Source organism: Mirounga angustirostris, unplaced genomic scaffold (assembly GCF_029215605.1).
Source record: "Mirounga angustirostris isolate CCGP_5_RB_7025 unplaced genomic scaffold, mMirAng1.0.hap1 SCAF_7, whole genome shotgun sequence".
NCBI lineage: Eukaryota > Metazoa > Chordata > Mammalia > Carnivora > Phocidae > Mirounga > Mirounga angustirostris.
Genome location: NW_026991715.1, coordinates 116,229,954 through 116,248,614, shown reverse-complemented (window position 1 = coordinate 116,248,614; position 18,661 = coordinate 116,229,954). Strand labels below are relative to the sequence as shown.

Genomic DNA, 18,661 nt, shown 5'->3' with positions numbered 1-18,661 from the left:
TTCTGGGATTTCCAGGACATCAGGGAAAACAACTGAGAGGTCCACCCAGGGGTGAATTCCACAGATAGTTTCTTCTCTCTGGGGTCAGTGCTTTAACATCTGGGTAGTCAGATCGTGCAGACACGGTAACTAAGCGCAGAAAACAGCTGGGCACGTTGCTCTGAGCCCAGACCGACCGTGACCAGTAGTTCTTTGAAACCGTTTCTGGAAATACCAACTCCAACAGGCGCGCAGCGTTTGAGTGCTGATAAGGCAAGCTGAATTTAGAATTTTGGGGCCAAGTCTCACTTTTGCGAATTCCTTTTACTTTTGGTTAAGTTTTTTAACATTGGATTTACCCCGGGTAGAGAAGGTATACGGTGGCAACGTCACGCAGCTGGAAAAATAACTGCACTCACATACTCCCCAGATTCTGCACAAACAGGTTTGGAAGAGAAAACTTAGGAAGTCCAAGTTCAGCATTAAAATAAATGACTCGCCACCAAAGATTAACGAGCACTTCCCTCTCGGTTTACCCTTCGGACGCACCTCGCGCTTAGCGCGCCTGCGCCCGCCAAACTACAACCCCGCCTCCTCTTTGGGGACGTAAAACGTGAGCCGAGAGGCGGGACGCGGGCTGAGCATGCGCCCTCATTGCATCAGCCGCTGGGTCTGTGCTGGCGGCTGGTACGTCGGAGAAGATTGTGTTTGCTGCAGGGCACCTCGCGGGGTCTGGCGCGGTGTGCCGGGAGACTAAGAAAAGAAGGGCTAGAGTAAGTGTTCCCCTGGGCCGCTTGAGTCGGAGCTAGAGTATTTCCTTCCTGCCAGGCAAGTGCCCGTAGGAACCGGACCCCGCCCCCTTCCCGGCCTAGACTCTCTTTCCCCTCCCTGTCCCTTTCCCACTGGGGATCTTTTCGTTTCCTCTTGTTCTGCCTGCGAACCCCCGCCGAGGTCATGAAGCTCGTGAGAAAGGACATTGAGAAAGACAATGCGGGCCAGGTGACTCTAGTCCCCGAAGAACCTGAGGATATGTGGCACACCTACAATCTAGTGCAGGTGGGCGACAGCTTGCGTGCCTCCACCATCCGCAAGGTACAGACCGAGTCCTCCACGGGCAGCGTAGGAAGCAACCGGGTCCGCACTACTCTCACTCTCTGCGTGGAGGCCATTGATTTTGACTCTCAAGCCTGCCAGCTGCGGGTTAAGGGGACCAACATCCAAGAGAATGAGTATGTCAAGATGGGGGCTTACCACACCATTGAGCTGGAGCCCAACCGCCAGTTCACTTTGGCCAAGAAACAGTGGGACAGTGTGGTCCTGGAGCGCATCGAGCAGGCCTGTGACCCAGCCTGGAGTGCAGATGTGGCGGCTGTGGTGATGCAGGAAGGCCTCGCCCATATCTGCTTAGTCACTCCCAGCATGACCCTCACTCGGGCCAAGGTGGAGGTGAACATCCCTAGAAAACGGAAAGGCAACTGTTCCCAACATGATCGGGCTTTGGAGCGGTTCTATGAACAGGTGGTCCAGGCTATCCAGCGCCACATAAACTTTGATGTTGTGAAGTGCGTCCTGGTGGCCAGCCCAGGATTTGTGAGGGAGCAGTTCTGCGACTACATGTTTCAACAAGCAGTGAAGACCGACAACAAAGTGCTCCTGGAAAACCGGTCCAAGTTCCTTCAGGTAAAATCTTCTCCAAGGATAATTAAGATTGGGCAGAGGGATTTGTATAAACTACTCTTAAATTTTGGAACCGGGAAAAGTACGAGGGGAGAAAGTGTTCACTGGACTGTGATTGTAAGTGAGATAATGAAATGAAAAGAGAGTTGTTAAATAGACTGTTTACATAGTAAACTTCGCTTAAGTCCTCAAACATATAAAGCCATATTTGTGCTTTTGGCTTTAGGTCACTGCAGGCTGATTAATGGGTACTCTAAGAGATTCTTTTGTCTAACTTTCATAATTATGATTCTAGGTACATGCCTCCTCTGGACACAAGTACTCCCTGAAAGAGGCCCTTTGTGACCCTTCTGTAGCTAGCCGCCTTTCAGACACTAAAGCTGCGGGGGAAGTAAAAGCCTTGGATGACTTCTATAAAATGTTACAACATGAACCTGACCGAGCGTTCTATGGACTCAAGCAGGTGGAGAAGGCCAATGAGGCTATGGCAATTGACACACTGCTTATCAGCGATGAGCTTTTCAGGCACCAGGATGTCGCTACACGAAGCCGGTATGTGAAGCTGGTGGACAGTGTGAAAGAGAATGCTGGCACGGTTAGGATATTCTCTAGTCTTCATGTATCAGGGGAACAGCTCAGTCAGTTGACTGGAGTAGCTGCCATTCTCCGCTTCCCCGTCCCTGAACTCTCTGACCAAGAGGATGATTCCAGTTCTGAAGAAGATTAATGATTGGACCTTATAACTGATAAAAGCTGTGTCTCCATTGTTACATTTTCTTAGCATCCTGACAGAAAGCTGCAAGGCACCTTGTGATTCTTACAGGGATTTCTCATGTATTTGGCCACACTAGGTATTTTGTGATTGGCAGGACATGTGTTCAAACTAAGCAATAAATTAAAAGGAAATAATCGCCATGTACTACCATTTTTATTAATTAGAATAATTTATGTAGAAATTATGAGTTATTTGCAATACTTAAAAATACTTTGTATATATAAGAATGCCTATATATTCTTTGGGATAGATCATAAAATCCCAGTGTCATACTTTGAAATAAGTTTTCCTTAGGAAAAGCTATTTAATATTTCATTATCCTCAGTTTACATTGTTTATTTTAATTATGCATAGTGTTCTTATACGGGATTTAATGATCCCTTTCCTCCATTTCCTCTACACTTTTTTTTTTTAATTTGCTATTTTAAGTGATGGCCAAATAATTTGTAGACTTTTCTAGAAGACAAATTTAAAATGTTATTTTTCTTAAGAGACTTGTTAAATCAGTCATGTTACAAGTAAACTCGTGGTGGGTTTTTGTTTCGCCTTGTTTTACAGTTAATCATACTTGCTTTGGAGGAACACTTCATCAGTTATTTTTAGATCATAGAGTTTTGATCTGCTAGGGATTCTCAAGATAAGTTATTTGAGGTATCTTTATTTTTTTTAAATGCAATTAAGGTGTGTGATTTGCTGTTACGTGGCTAATTAGTGCTAAAGCTGAAAAGTAGTCCCTGCTCTGGGCTCCATTTCTTTGCACTGCCACACTAATTATGTATTTATTTGGCTTATCCTAGATATATGTAGTGCTATCTTATATTTCTATGTGGCATTAGTCTGTGCTTGCACATTCTTAACCAACTGAGCCACCCAGGCGCCCTGTGCTTGCACATTCTTATTGGACTCTCTCTCTACATCCTATTTTAGGGGGTGAAAGGCCTGTTCAGAAAGTTTGATTAAGTCACATCATTAGTAGTATGTGGTAGTTGACTTGTACTCCAGTACTCTACTGTAATGAGGGAGTTTCTGCTCTGCTAATACCTGAGATTTTAAAATATTTTCATTAAGTATTTTGGATGTGCATTTTAAGAGTTCGGGAGGGATCCTTGGAATGGACTTGCATCCTGACCTTTTACAAACCTCAATTTAGCAAAATAATTAGGAAAGGCATTATGAAGAAAGAGTGGTAATTAAGTTTGTAACACATTGGTACCTACTTCAAATACAGATACTAAGAAAACTTTTGCTGTCCTTTCTGTGTCTAGGCTTTTCTCCTGGGACAAGTGCCAGGTCTGGGGATTATTTTTTTTATAAACTTCTAACTAAGCTGAGTTTATTTTAATCTATAATTAGGAATAGACACTTCCTGGGCGCCTGGGTGGCTCAGTTGTTAAGCATCTGCCTTCGGCTCGAGTCATGGTCCCAGGGTCCTGGGATCGAGCCCTGCATCGGGCTCCCTGCTCGGCGGGAAGCCTGCTTCTCCCTCTCCCACTACCCAGCTTGTGTTCCTTCCCTCTCTTGCTGTGTCTCTTTCTGTCAAATAAATAAATAAAATCTTAAAAAAAAAAAAAAGGCATAGACACTTGCATATACTTTAAAATCACATTTCTACATATCTACCTCCTAAAAATAATTTAGATTGTCATTTTATTGTAAGTCCATAGATATTTAAAATACTATGAAAAGCATGTTATTAAATCATTTGGTAGGTGGATAGAAATGAAACTGCTAAGATTCTTAACGTTAGAACCTGATTGATAATGACTCATATTATCAGTAAGAATTTGGAGACTTGGGGCATATAGTACTCTCATAATCTATGCAGTACTGGTTAATCCTAGCTCTGTTACCTACTGTATTAGAAACAAGGAGAAATGAAACCTACCCATAAATCTGACCAATACATTTTAGGTCAAAGGTTCTCAAATTTAGCTGCTTATTAGCCTGAACTTGGGAGCTTTTAAACTCGTTACCATGACTGGATCCCAGACTCAATAACCTTTCACCCCTAGAAATGGTTTTTTTTAGCTCTCCAGGTGATTCCATTAGGTATCAAGACTTAGAACCAATGATTCAGGCCTTGCTGTTCAGAAGTGTGGTCCATGGATAACCAGCAGACTATGGACCAAGACCCTGAGAGCTTGTTAGAAACCAGAATCCTGGACCTTCTGAGTTTCAGTCTGTATTTTAACAACATCTCCAGTTGATTACTATGCATAATAAAAACTGATAAACATAGGCAATAGTTTATTCTCCCTGTACCAGTAAAAATCTCTGGCTGGGGTTGCCAGCCATAGAGAAGAACATTTGAGTCTCAAGGTTGATTTCAAGAGCGTTAATTGGCCAGTATTCAGCTTAACTATCTATAAAACTTCTCGAAATAAAAGCGTATTTTTTTTTTTTGTCTATAAAGTACTTAAAATATCTTCAAGAATTCCTATTTTTAAAAAGTTACATTTTGGGGTGCCTGGGTGGCTCAGCTCAGGTTTTGAGATGGAGCCCTGCACTGGGCATGGAGCCTGCTTAAGATTTTAAAGTTTAAAGTTTAAAAGTTTTAAAAGATTTAAAGTTACATTCTGTACCATTGTCAAGAGTATTAATCTTCATATATGTATAGGGTGAAATACCAAAATAGTGATAGCATATAAAATTTAAAAATTAAATTTTTTTACTATTCTCTAAAAATCAAAATGAACCATAAGTCTTTGGAAATCGTATTCAGTAGTCTAATTCATTACTATGAATGTCTAATTTAACTTCTATTCATTAATAAGGAACAGTTTGGTTACAAATGGAAACACCTCTCAAGGCAATGTTGTACTGTAAATGTCCATTTACCATGAGGTACTTGTAAACAAAGATTTGCTACCCTCCCCCGCCCCTGCAGTATAATAAATGAGAAGCTGACAGATTGTTTCATTTTACTCTAGGTATGAAATATATCAAGTTTATTTTGCTAATAGGTCCCCCATTTATATGTTAAGTATTTTGCTAGCTTTATGTCTGGATTGTTGATTCTGGATTTCATTTCATTTCACTCTTCTATACAAGGTGGATCTTTTTCCACCCAGATGCCACTATAGTAGCTTTGTAAAACTAATTTTCCTTTATCTCTACCTATTTTCTGTCATTAACTTTATTTTCCTTTTTTAATCCCTGTGACCAGTTCTCTTAACCTCAAAATATCTTTAACAGAAGTGATTCATATTTTTTGCAATTCATGTATTGTGGAACTGAAATTTCCTTCATTGCTAAAAATAAAAGTACACAGATGAATGGTGTATATGTGAGTTCCCCAAAGTAAAAGCTGTTACTGGGGAAAGGAGTATTGTGCTTTTAAATCAGATAGTTTTCCAAGCAAATAAGATTGGATATTTGTGTTCAGTATCAGAATATGTTGAATTGCATGTTGAATAGGTGTTTCTAAGGTGATTCTGAGTGTTTGAGGAGAAAGAAACCCTTTGCCTGTGTCCAGATCCTAGAAATGGGGCATCTGTATTTATATTATACCCATTATTAAAGGTGGTACATTTAGTTTTATCCATTTGGTTTTTAGTGCCTACTTTGATCCAAGCACTGAGCTGGGTTTAGGAAAGACAAACATGTAAACAAATCACTGTTAAAAAAGCAACTTGTAGAAAGTGTAAGAGAGCACAGTGTTGGAAGGGGTCACTTTTAGGAGGAACTTGATAGAGCTGGAGCCAGTAAATTTACCTAAAATGGTGAGAAGAACCCCAGAGAGGTTATTGGGAAAAGGAGAGGGGCAGGGTAAGTATGCTAATCACATTAGACCCTCCATGCCACAATAAAGAGTGGTTTGACAGTAATGAGAAACTACTGAAAAGTTTAAGCAGGAGAATGGCATGTTTGCATTTCACAAATATAACTGTTCAGCAGTATCAAGGATGAATTGGAGGAGGCAAGAAGACTGGTTAAGAGAATGCATATTAGAAAAACCCTGGGGAAAAGCAATGTTGGCTTGAACAAGGGTAATAACAATAATCCTTGCAACAAGAATAAAAAGAAGTCAATAGGCAATATGAAGAGATAGGATCAAAAGGACATAGGCTGCAGATTGTTGTTCAGTTAAAGAGTAGACCATAGGGGTAAGTCTCAGATTTTTTTTTTTAATGTGGGAGAGATGATGGCACAATTCAAAAAGCAAAACAAAATAAATCCAGGAAATATAGGAAGAGAAGCTGGCTTGCAAGGAAAAACAGTAAGTTCAGTTTTGAATCTTTAAGGGCATCTGGGTGGCTCAGTCAGTTAAGCATCCGACTCTTGATTTTGGCTCAGTCATGATCTCAGGTTGTGAGATTGAACTCCAAGTCCAGCTCCATACTAGGCATGGAGCCTGCTTAAGATTCTTTCTCCCCCCTCTGCTCTTCCCTGCCCCCCTCCCAACACTCTCTCTCAAAAAAACTGAGGATGCCTGTAGGACATCTGAAATGCTCTTCCACCAGATTTCTATATGCTCACTTACACTCTTAAGGTTTTTGCTAAAAGTTCACCTCAGTAAGTTCTAAGCCAGTAAGATAACTTCTCCAAGATTTCTTTCCAAGCCCTTCTTTGTCTTAGTTTTCTCTATAATGCTTATTTCATTTAGTTGTTTTGCTTATCATCTGTCTAGAATGTAAACTCCATGAGGGCAGACTATTGTATGTTAGGTTCATTGCTATATCCTTAATGCTAAGAACACTGGCACACAGTAGATGCTCAAAATATTGGGGGGTGGGGGGGGTAATGAATGAATGAGTGAATTCATTCAGTCCCTTAGTTAAGAAGGTCCCTTAGTTAATTGAGCACACAGGCCTGAAGTTCAAGAAAAAGCAGTTGGCTGAGGTTAATGATAAAAGAATTGTCAGCATATAAGTAAACCTGAAATCAGAGAGAGAAAGAAAGGAAAAAAAAAAAAAAATGGCCTAGCAAGAATTAGTAAAGCTAGGGAAAAAGGCCAGGCACAGAAGCATAGGGAAATAGATAATCTCTTTAAATGTTCCTTGACTCCATTACCAAAGTCCTTTAAAGTAGAGATATTTCTATGTTTCAATAATTAATATGGTCAGATAATTATTTTTTCCCCTACAGAGCTCTTTAATGTTCTAGAGATATACAAGTAGAAGAGCCAAAGTGCCAAAGTGTTGATTACATAAAAGTTGAGTTTTAAAAGTTCCTAAGATAAAAAATTTCTAAATTTGAGGGCAAAAGCCAAATTACTTTTGTATATGGGTTTTAAGTGAGTCTTAATATGCATATATATTTGCAAATTTAGTATATGAAAGTTCCAATTAAAAAAAGGATATAGTAGGGGTGATAATTGAACTTATTAAGAGACTTTTTCAGGATTTCCATAACACAGGAATTATTAGCAAGTTCTGTCTCATTCAGGCCAGGTTTATAGCAGTATTACTGCAATTGGACCCTTAACCCTTGGGCTCCCTGTCCGTGGCATCTTTGATTTCCCTCAGCACACTTCTACTCCCTGCAGAACCACAAGTGTCACAACTGTGGCATGGATTTTGCAATGTTTTATTTATATTTATTTTAAAAATTGATTTTGGTCAGCCCATAATTTTGTTTATACACATTTTTCGGTAAATGAGTTTCCAAGTAGCAATTTTAGTGAGGACTTAAAAAGAAGCACAACTTCAGATAAAGTTTTCAAAACCTCTAAATAGTTGTCTTCATACTGATGTGTCAGCATCTTTAAGGTTTATGCAGAGGTTCAGTTTATGTATTCTAGGAGATGTAGTATTTTAGACAAGCGCTAGTCAAGATTTTCTTAATGCATTATGTGCACTGCTGATCAACTGGCAGTTTAGTAGAAGTTTAGCGCAGAAATGTTACTGAAAAGTCCTAATGATTTCTAAGGGAGTTTGAGATGGGAATATAATACTTGTGTGTATTAATGATGCCTTATTTAGAAAAGATTCAAAAGTCAACAATGCAGTTGGTTAAGATATTGGGCAGTAAGGTCCATAATAATGGTCTTGGAGTTTAGCAAGAACAATCGGAGTAGTTACTTAATGTAGTCATCAAGTAACAGGTAAATTTCACTAAAAATGAAAAATAAATTGGCCAAATTCAATAAGGAGCTAGTTAGATTAGGAAAACTATAAAAAGCATTGACAAAAGATACTTGTTAAGCTGAAGTAGAGATGATAAAATCTCATTTGTCCTTTTTCTTTATATAGCAAGAATTCTTCCTTTCTAGGGAGTGTTTGATTTAGTATCACCATCTGTATTCTCATCCCTATTTTAGAGTGTTCTTTATAGATTTCTGAGTGTAGTAATTTGTAAGATAACCCATTTACATTGCAGTATTTAATTTCTATATTTTAAGAAACATGTCAGTATATTCTATTGTGATAACTCTGGGAAAGAAACTGGGATATTGTGAATTTGTTCATTTAAATTGAGGTGAAACTAATGCATTTACTCAAGGAAAATCCACTCTTGTGTGTAATACTTTAGCTGCAAACAAAATTGAGGCTATCATTTTTGCTCTTGACAGTGAATATTTTAATTCTGTAATAGCAGCATCAATATGGGAAAGGTCTTACTTCCAGGTGCCAGTCACTAAAGTTTGTGACATTTATGATAAATTGTGGGGACTTGGAGTACTGCCTTCTTTTAAGTTCCTTTCTCAGCCCTTAACATTCCCCACCTTAAAATCCCATTATTTAGAATACTAGTATAATGGAAATGTGCCTGTTTTCCATATTGAAAGAGAGTTAAAGGACTTAGAGCTTATTTCAGTGTAGGGTGCCACATTTGGTTCAGAACTATCTGGCAAGCTGTAAGCACAAGAGAAAAATGTCTTTACAGACAGCAGTGCCTCGCCATTCACAGGGTTGGCTCCACTGTCCCAAATCCGGGAATGGACAACATATCACAGTATAGGTAACTACATACTTATTGAGGGCCAGGTCTGTGGTAAAGTACTTTAGACTGAATTTTTTAATTCTTTGAAGAGTCCTGCGAGGAAGATTTTGTCATTACTATCTTCAGATAAGAAAACAAATTAGAAGAGGTTAAATCATTTGCCCCAAATCACATAGCTAGTGGGTGTGAGGATGTGCCTACTCAAGCTATAATCTAAAAAATGTAGGAATGCCAGTTCATTCCTTAGTTTTCTGTTTGGAGTAGATCACATGTGCCTAGAAATAGAAGAATTATTCAATAACACTAAATTTTATATAATCAGCCAAAGTTTAAGCAATCATTTTATAAGTTTTTTATTTACCTACCACTATTATTTTTCATCTCTCTTTGAGTCTCAGGAGCTCAAACCTATGGCATTCTATCTAGCATATGAGAATTAGAAAGTGTATGGAAACTGTTGCAAGACTATGTATTAGACCAATCCCCTCAAGCCTTTAGTTAGCCTCTATTATTATTTCACACCCAGTTTTAGCAAGCTTGTTTTAAAAAAAAAAAATTTAAACCTACTATGTTAATTCATGCATTATTTCACCAAACACATATTTACTAAAGTGTCTGAAGTAGCAGGAACTATGCTGCCCTTGGGTATGCAAAAATGAATTAAGAGTTTTTTCCCTACCTTTCATCAGCAAATTAAATATTGGGAGAGATGATCACAAGTGGCCAAGCTGACAGAGGTTCAAAAGAAGAAAGTCTAGGGCTGAGACTATTTCACTGGGGTCTGAGGACATTACTGTATTATAGTAACTGATGTTCATATTGAGGAAAAGATTGAATTACATTCAGTGTATTCTGTTAAAAAATCAAGGAAATATAATGTCTTTCAAAAGTATTTTCTTCCAAAATTATTAAAAGTTAGTGGTACTTAAAGAAATCTTTAGCTATCTGTCATACCTAGAATGACAGTTCCAGATAGCCAGAGTTTTACTAAACCATAAGATCTCAATAATAAAACAGAAATAATTGTTGAAAGATAAATTCTCATTAAGGAAAAAACTCCAATAGATTTTAGTTGTAAATTTATCAGACAGAGATGGGAGGTCCTGTGAGTTCAAGTCTATGTTCCAGAAGTTTTATGTCTGGAATTTTTCATCAAGTCCTAGTGTAAACATTGACAAGAACTTTTTGTTTGACACTGTTATGAAAAATTGCTCTGTGAATATAAAGCATATTTTAATCTTTTATTTCACCTCATTGATCCTGGAACCATAATTTGTAGTTTTTTCTTCCTCTGCAAGTGTACTGTTGACAATGATAGGAGTCACTTTTTTCTAGGGGGAGGGGTTTGAGGTGGAGGAGAGGGAGATTGAAAATACATTGCCGTGCATGCCTGTGAATCGTTTAGAATCATGAAAGGTTCATGCTGTAAGGAACCGTATATGTCATCTGGCCTGCTCACTTCATGATATAGATGTAAACTTGAGGCCCAGAGAGAGTTGGTAACTTGTTCAAAGTCACATGAATAGCAGTTTTTCATAGGGTTCACATTCCTGTTTGATCCATCCTGTTCGAATTTCTTACCCGTTTTCTTGTCACCAATGCATATTGGGAGATGGTTAGGTTTGAGAAACAAGGAAATTAGGATCTTAGAATGCTTTAAACCCTCATTTACCAAATAATTTATCTTGTGGCAAAGCAGTTTCTCTTTCGGCAGCATCACTGAGACCCAAACTTAGCTTTGAATTTCAGTTGTTCATTCCTTGGAGGAGTATTTATCTTCTGCTAGAGAAAGATCCTGCCTCCTACCTTTCTTTTTCTGAGAAGCATTTCATTCTTCTGACAACCATTTACTAAGTGCCTACTATGTGCCAGGCACTTTGCCAGCCCCCAGCAATATAAGGTGAGTAGAAAAGATTGCAGTCCCTTCCTTACAGGGAAAGCCAGTCTAGGATGGGAAACAGACAGTAAACAAGCTATCATGGCACTGCAATTGGTACAGGAATAAGAAATGTTGTAGAAGACACATCACCAAAGGCAAGGGAAGCAAGGGCAAAAATGAACTATTGGGACTTCATCAAGATAAAAAGTTTTTGCACAGCAAAGGAAACAGTCAACAAAACCAAAAGACAACTGACAGAATCAGAGAAGATTTTTGCAAATGACATATCAGATAAAGGGCTAGTATCCAAAATCTACAAAGAACTTATCAAATTCAACACCCAAGGAACAAATAATCCAATTAAGAAATGGGCAGAAGACATGAACAGACATTGCTGCAAAGAAGACGTCCAAATGGCCAACAGACACATGAAAAAGTGCTCAACATCACTTGGCATCAGGGAAATAACAAATCAAAACCACAATGAGGTACCACCTCACACTAGTCAGAATGGCTAAAATTAACAAGTCAGGAAATGACAGATGTTGGCGAGGATGTGGAGAAAGGGGAACCCTCCTACACTGTTGGTGGGAGTGCAAGCTGGTGCGGCCACTCTGGAAAACAGTATGGAGGTTCCTCAAAAAGTTGAAAATAGAGCTACCCTATGACCCAGCAGTTGCACTACTGGGTATTTACCCCAAAAATATAAATGTAGTAATCTGAAGGGACACCAGCAAACCAGTGTTTATAGCAGCAATGTCCACAATAGCCAAACTATAGAAAGAGACCAGATGTCCATCAACGGACAAATGGATAAAGAAGATGTGGTGTATATATATATATATATATATATATATATATATATGTACACACACACACACACACACACACACACTGGAATATTATGCAGCCATCAAAAATTAAATCTTACCATTTGCAATGACATGGATAGAACTAGAAGGTGTTATGCTCAGCAAAATAAGTCATTCAGAGAAAGGCAATTATCATATGATCTCACTGATATGTGGAATTTGAGAAACAAGGCAGAGGATTATAGGGGAAGAGAGGAAAAAATGAAACAAGAAGAAACCAGGGAGGGAGACAAACCATAAGAGACTCTTAATCTCAGGAAACAAACTGAGGATTGCTGGAGTGGAGCGGGGTGGGAGAGATGGGGTAACTGGGTGATGGACACTGGGGAGGGTATGTGTTTTGGTGAGCACTGTATATTCGGTAAGACTGATGAATCACAGACCTGTACCCATGAAACAAATAATACATTCTATGTTAATAAAATAATAATTAAAAAAAAGAAATGTAGTAGAATGTAGGAGCTCAGATGGTGCTCTTAATTCAGACTGGCTTCACTGAAGAGGTGCTATCAGAGCTAAACTGATCAATTCCAGAAGCCCACATTGATCTTCCATTGTTTTCCAGAGAGATAAGGCAAAGAGAACTGAGGACATTTACCTTTTAAAGCCCCTCAAGTTTATTTGGTACCTTTTTCTTCTATGTAGGGTCACTGTAATCCCTAAGCTCTCTAGATGTTAAATATTTACAGTAAAGAGTCAACAAACCTAAGAAGAAGAAACATCATGGAGAAAGGAGATTACATCACCTCCTACCCTCAAAACTGAGTGGAAAAGTACAAGTGGAATGAGAAGTACGGATCAGGGACCATGACTGAAATGACCGGAGATTCTGGAACCTTTATATTTTCCACGTTTTTGTTTTCTCCTGTTCCTCTGTCATGACTAACAGCAAAACAGTTAATCCAGAAAGGACAGCAAAGAAGGAGATGGTGAGAGGGAGAGCATGGGACATTATGTCCTACTCCATAGCCATTCTTGGAAGAGAGGAAGTCCAAAAGAGAGGGGCTGATGGCAGCTACCTCAGGGCAAGGAAAGCAGACCGCTGGCCAGCTGTCAAGAAAGAAGTGACAGGGTACTTGCTTAGGTCTGGGGAGGGGGCCACGGGGGGAAGGCCCAGAGGCTGGACAGTAGAAGGACCTGCTAGAGTCTTTCCTCTTTCTTTATTCAGCATTTTATCCTCAGTGTAAAATTTAGGGAAACACCCTTAATAAAAAGGAATGACTTCTCTCTTAAGTAGTATGTTTCACTAACTGGCCAACATGGATGGGGTATGGTGGAAGGAAAGGAAATTTTCTGCAGAAGAGAGAAAAGAACAATATAAAAGGAGGAATGACTCTGGGAACAGCTCTCTGACCCTTTGTGTCTCTTGGTGTTCTTAACTGAGTGAAAAGACATGGAATACATGTGGAATGGTGGGGAAGTAGGAAGAGCTGAAGTAAAATTATCTGCCTCATTAAATGTAGTCATATATTTTTTTAAAAAATTAATCTGTTATCACTAAAACTCAGATACTAAATTTCTCACTCTGGGCCTAACTCCTTGCCTAGAACTTAAGAGAGCTTAATAAGTGTTAGAATTTTTCTTATCTTTCTGGAAATCATCTTCACCTTATCTGACTCCTCTACTTGCCCTAAGTCACAGTAAAATATAGTGGGAAATGGGGTGAATAGACAGGAAATACAGAGAAAGACAAGACCTTTTGATAATGGTTTGTTATGGATTTACTCTTAGATTTGCGTTTGATGCATGTGTTCACATATATTCTTCTGGATGAATTAGAAACTAATTGTCAGAATCAAGAGTATAGTACTTGAGACTGTGGAAAGGATGTTACATACCAAAAATTACAATGTAATTTGAATGCTATTTGCCACAGTTACCAAAGATCATATATAAGCATTTGCAAAAACATTGCATTTGTGAACAACCAAAATGAATCACAGCAGAAGAAATCATTTGGCCATTTTCAGAGGACTCTGTGGCTGTGGCAGGGCAAACATGAAAACTGGCCTGTGAGTCAGGAGATCAGGATGTACCCAGGCCCTACCATTAGGTTGTGTGACTTGAGGAAATCACTTCATTCTTTTGAGCCTCTGTTTTTTCATCAATAGAATGAGGAAAAGACGGGTGGCCCTTGATTTCATAGTTGCTCTTGCAGATCTCTGATTCTACTGGGTACAGTAGCAATAACTGCTTGTTATTTTTAAAATTTGTATCTTTCCAGCAAAATAAATCTTCAGTGATTCTCAGGTTTAAAAAGAATCTATTTTTCACCATATTCCAAAAGCTGCCAAATTTTGGGTTTGGCTGACTGCTAAAGAGAGCAGCCTCCTAGGAGCAAATTCCAGAGCTGAGGGTCATTTATTTGGAATGCTTTGCCAAATACTCCCATATTTTCAAAGTTGTTGGGGCCTTTAAACTTGAACATTCGGGGAGAAACAGTTGTTTAAGACACTTTTTCAATAGGTGCACAAAAATTTTGAAGTTTACAGATATTTTTTAATCATTTGCGACATCCCAATGGCATGCCAAGTTGCATAGTCCTGCCACCTTCCTCCTTGTTATTTTCCTTCCCTATCAACTGATTGCTGTCCCAAAGAACTGGACATGAGAAAAACACAGGTCTTTATTTATTCTGGAATGTTCTTTCAGTTTGACCAGTGGTTCTCAAACCAGGCTGCACATTAAAATCAACGAGGGAGTTTTAATATCACACTGCTGACTGGGTTCCACCCCAAGACAATTAAGTCAGAATACTTGGAAGAAGAGCCCAGGCATGTGTACATTTAAAAAAGTTCCCCAGGTGTTTCTTATCTGCAGCCCCGTTAAACCATGGCAGGTCATCACTAAGTAAGCTGGTTGGCTTTAATATGTTCTGCGGCCACAATGCCAGTCAGCTGCCTAGCTAAGAAAAAGAGATGGAGCATAGAAAAAAAATGTGGAATTGTAGATTAATTATCTCCACTAGTGAAAAGACAACTTCAAAAATTGATGAGGGGAATTTATTTCTTTAGCTTTAGTGCCTAAGTATGGGATTTGTCTGTATCTTTGTGTATTGACTTGCTATAATAAATTCACAATTTGGACTAATGTTGACCAATTTGTGAATATTTATTGATGCCTTTTACATGTGCATATGTTACTAGGTACAGTGGGGAAGGATACAAAAAAGTAGAGAAACTCATTCCCACTTCTTGAAGGATGGAGCATATAAATCTTGGGCTGCAAGAATTATGTAAGACAGAACCAAGACAGCACAATCATATATTGTACAGAGAGTAAAAGCTAAAATTGTTGATAAGAAGATAATATCAAATTGGCTAGACTCTCTTGGGTAGATGGTATTTAAGTATGAGCTGCCTTTTTTTTTTTTAATTTTAAGATTTATTTATTTATCTGAGAGAGAGAGAGAGAGTGAGCAGTGGAAGGGGTAGAGGGAGGGGGAGACAAGCAGAGTCCCTGCTGAGTGGGGAGCCCAACACAGGTCTCGATCCTAGGACCCTGAGATCATGACCTGAGATGAAATCGAATCAGTTGTTTAACTGAGCCAGAGTATAGGCCACCTTCTAAATGTCTTCTTTCACTCAGATGGCAGGAAGCAGTGATAAAAACATTGACCCTGAACTAGAAAATCTTAACTCTACCACAGATGAGCTCCATGACCTTGGGCAAGTCATGTTATCTTTATGATCCTCAAATTTAGATTTATGAGCTTCAACCTGCAAAATGGGAAAAATGATTAAACTTGCCCTATAGAGTTGCAAGGCATAAATGATATGATTTAAACAAAATACCTGAAAATTATTAAGAGATGTATTTAACTTAGTTTAATTCCTCCTTCCTTTTGTATCTTTTTTTACCCTATGTACCACCTAGGCACCAGATCAACTGTGGAGGTATGATGCAAAAGAAATACTTCATGTCCTTTCCTATCATAAATTTCTACCATCTGCCAAAGAGATGTTAAAAACAGAAAAAGTGGACCCACTCCCTCCAGAGTTACCTTCAGTGAGAGATGGGTTAGCCAGACCATGCTTGGCATTTATAACATTTTCATTTCTTCATATTCAGATACATATTCATGTCCTACCTCATTGCATAAATAATGGAGGTGAAAAACTCACTCTTGTAACTGTTATAAGCCAATAAAGAAAAGGAACACAGAAGAGCACATTACACTTTTGAAGTTCATGCCAGGAATAGTAACTTCTCAAGGTGACCACTGTGCACACAGAGAGAACACTAACCACCCAACTAAGTAGTCCTGGCTCAATCTGCAGGAACCATAGAAACTCACACAGACCCATGATGCTGAGGCTGGTTCTATATCAGGCATGACCCATCATTAAACTCCCAATCAAGTTAAATTTATGTTAATTCTTAGGTTAAACAATGTGTTATCTTTTCCTCCTTAATTTTCACCTTAATTCCTATGGTATCTATTAATTATTTGAATATCATTCCTCAGCTGCTCAGCTTTCTTTATCCGGGGATTCCAGCCATGCAGAAGTTATAAACAAATCACAGTTCTCTTACTATTTCTAAGTCAGTTGCAAACAACAGAAAGTAGCTTTGATAATGTAAGTAATAATGGAATATTTTGGATGATGAGGAGGTTCAGGGAGAAAGGAAACCACTGTCAAACCTGTGCTACAGAAATTATCTGTGTATGACAATGCAGCTGATAAAATTGCCACCCCAGACAGTTACTGGACTTAAAACTCAACCAGAGCTTCTGAGAACAATCTCTAGTGGACAGGAATAACAGATGGGTTGTCCAGAGGTCCCATGTCCACAATCTGTGGACCAGAAGGCAGGATAAAGGGCTATTGTTTATTTCCATCCCCATCTCCTATGTACTCTGGAATTCTACCCCATTCCCCAACTAGGAAGACTGTGTGGAGAGCCAAAACAACAACAAAATAGCCACTAACCATTGCAGAACAGTGGAAATAAGAGAACAAACATTTACTAAATCCTTTACCAAGGCAGCCACTATACTGGTGGTAGGGATCCAGGCCCTGCAGCCAGACTGGCATTGTTCAAATCCTAGCTCAACCACTTGCTGGTGCTGAGCCCATGCTGGAACCCATGTCAGTCTGACTTCAGGGCCTGAGGCCCCATCACTATGTCACTCAGTTTAGTCAGACAGTTTTTAACTCTTAAGTTCCTCATCAGAGCAAAGATGCCAATTTTTTTGAAAATCTTAGCATCCTTTTCAGGCTTCATATCTGCTTGGAAAAAAATCACCTAATCATATAAATTAGTTGTATAATTGACACATTTTCTTTCCCTTTACCTATCTTTTTTTCTTAAAAAAAAAAAATTACCTTAAATCTGGACTCAGTTTTCTCCTGAGCTCCTGAATGGATATCTGATTCACCAACGAACACTTAAAAACCAGCCTTATTGATAGATTTAAAATGGTGAATCATTTAAATACTCAAAATCAATGTCTCTACATTTTCAGCCTGGGAAATTCTCAACAAGAGATTCAGTATTAATCCTGAGGCATGATAGAAGTGCCAGAGATTCAGAGGATGCTTGGCTTCTATATTCTCAGGTCTTCTTGAGGTTGCCTCAGGCCACTTACACCTCTTTGTTTTTCCCTGGCTAATATCAGTTCTGGAAGGAAATGAAAGTCAGGAAAGAGAAAGGTGATGTTTTACCTCCCCGCTCCCTACACACACCTGTCCTTAGCCTAAACATTATTTTTCAACTCAGCTATCAAAATTCAAGCATGGAAGAAGAGGAGTTATCAAATACATCCAGATTTCATGTTGGGTACCAAATGCTAAGGAGATTAGGCCACAAAAATTTAAAAGAACATGGTCCATCAGGTTTTTTACTCACCTACAGTTAAATCTAAATTTGGAGGTGAGCCAAAATTAAAAATATAAAACATGCAGCAAGTGCTTATCTTCCACTTTCTAAGGTTTCCAGATTTCAGGGATAGGCAGAACAGTGAATGGTACATACTTAACCTAAAAAGTTATTCATTCTTTGTCCGAAATTCAAACTTATCTGGGTGTCCAACTCTATACTCTCTTTAGCACTGCTGACCATGATTGGCTTGGGTAGGAGAGTTCTTTGTTTGGGTGGGTGTTGGGAGAAGCACTGGTGAGTGTATTCCTATCCAGGACTGGTTTTGGCTCTAATTTTAGAGCCTTTGTTGGAAGAATGGAGAAGGACTGATCTCTTCTGTGTTTGGAAAACACTGATCGAAGGCTTTCAACAATAGCTTTGAATGTAAATAAATGTCTACTTAGCAGTCATCTTTTCCAGATGATTCTTATATTCTAAAATAACAAGATCATCACTTTTCTCAATTCAGTCACCTGAGACCGTTACTCCAAGGAGATACCTCAATGCAAGGCATCTTTACAGTAGTAATGTTAATGATGCAATCTGATAATGTGCGGTTCTCCTACAAAATAAAACTACTAATTACAAATAGGCTTATACTCTTGACAAATTAAGGAGGATTAACTTAAAATTTATCACTAAACAGATACTAACTCACAAAAACTTTGTAAAAGCAGGAACAACATATAATAGGGAGACAGTATTAGGCAGTGGTTAAGGATAAAAGCT

The 18,661-nt window shown here is 38.8% G+C and overlaps 2 protein-coding genes across 2 annotated transcripts in view; both read left to right on the top strand.

Annotated features, from left to right (window-relative positions):
• Positions 1-18,661, top strand: part of ITGA1 (integrin subunit alpha 1) — a 175,111-nt gene that overhangs the window by 10,723 nt on the left and 145,727 nt on the right. The window lies entirely within an intron of this gene.
• Positions 634-14,312, top strand: PELO (pelota mRNA surveillance and ribosome rescue factor). The gene is made up of 2 exons (XM_045903558.3): positions 634-1,659; positions 1,952-14,312. Exons 1-2 carry the CDS (start codon positions 934-936, stop codon positions 2,381-2,383), a joined length of 1,158 nt encoding a protein of 385 aa, XP_045759514.1. The 5' UTR covers positions 634-933; the 3' UTR covers positions 2,384-14,312.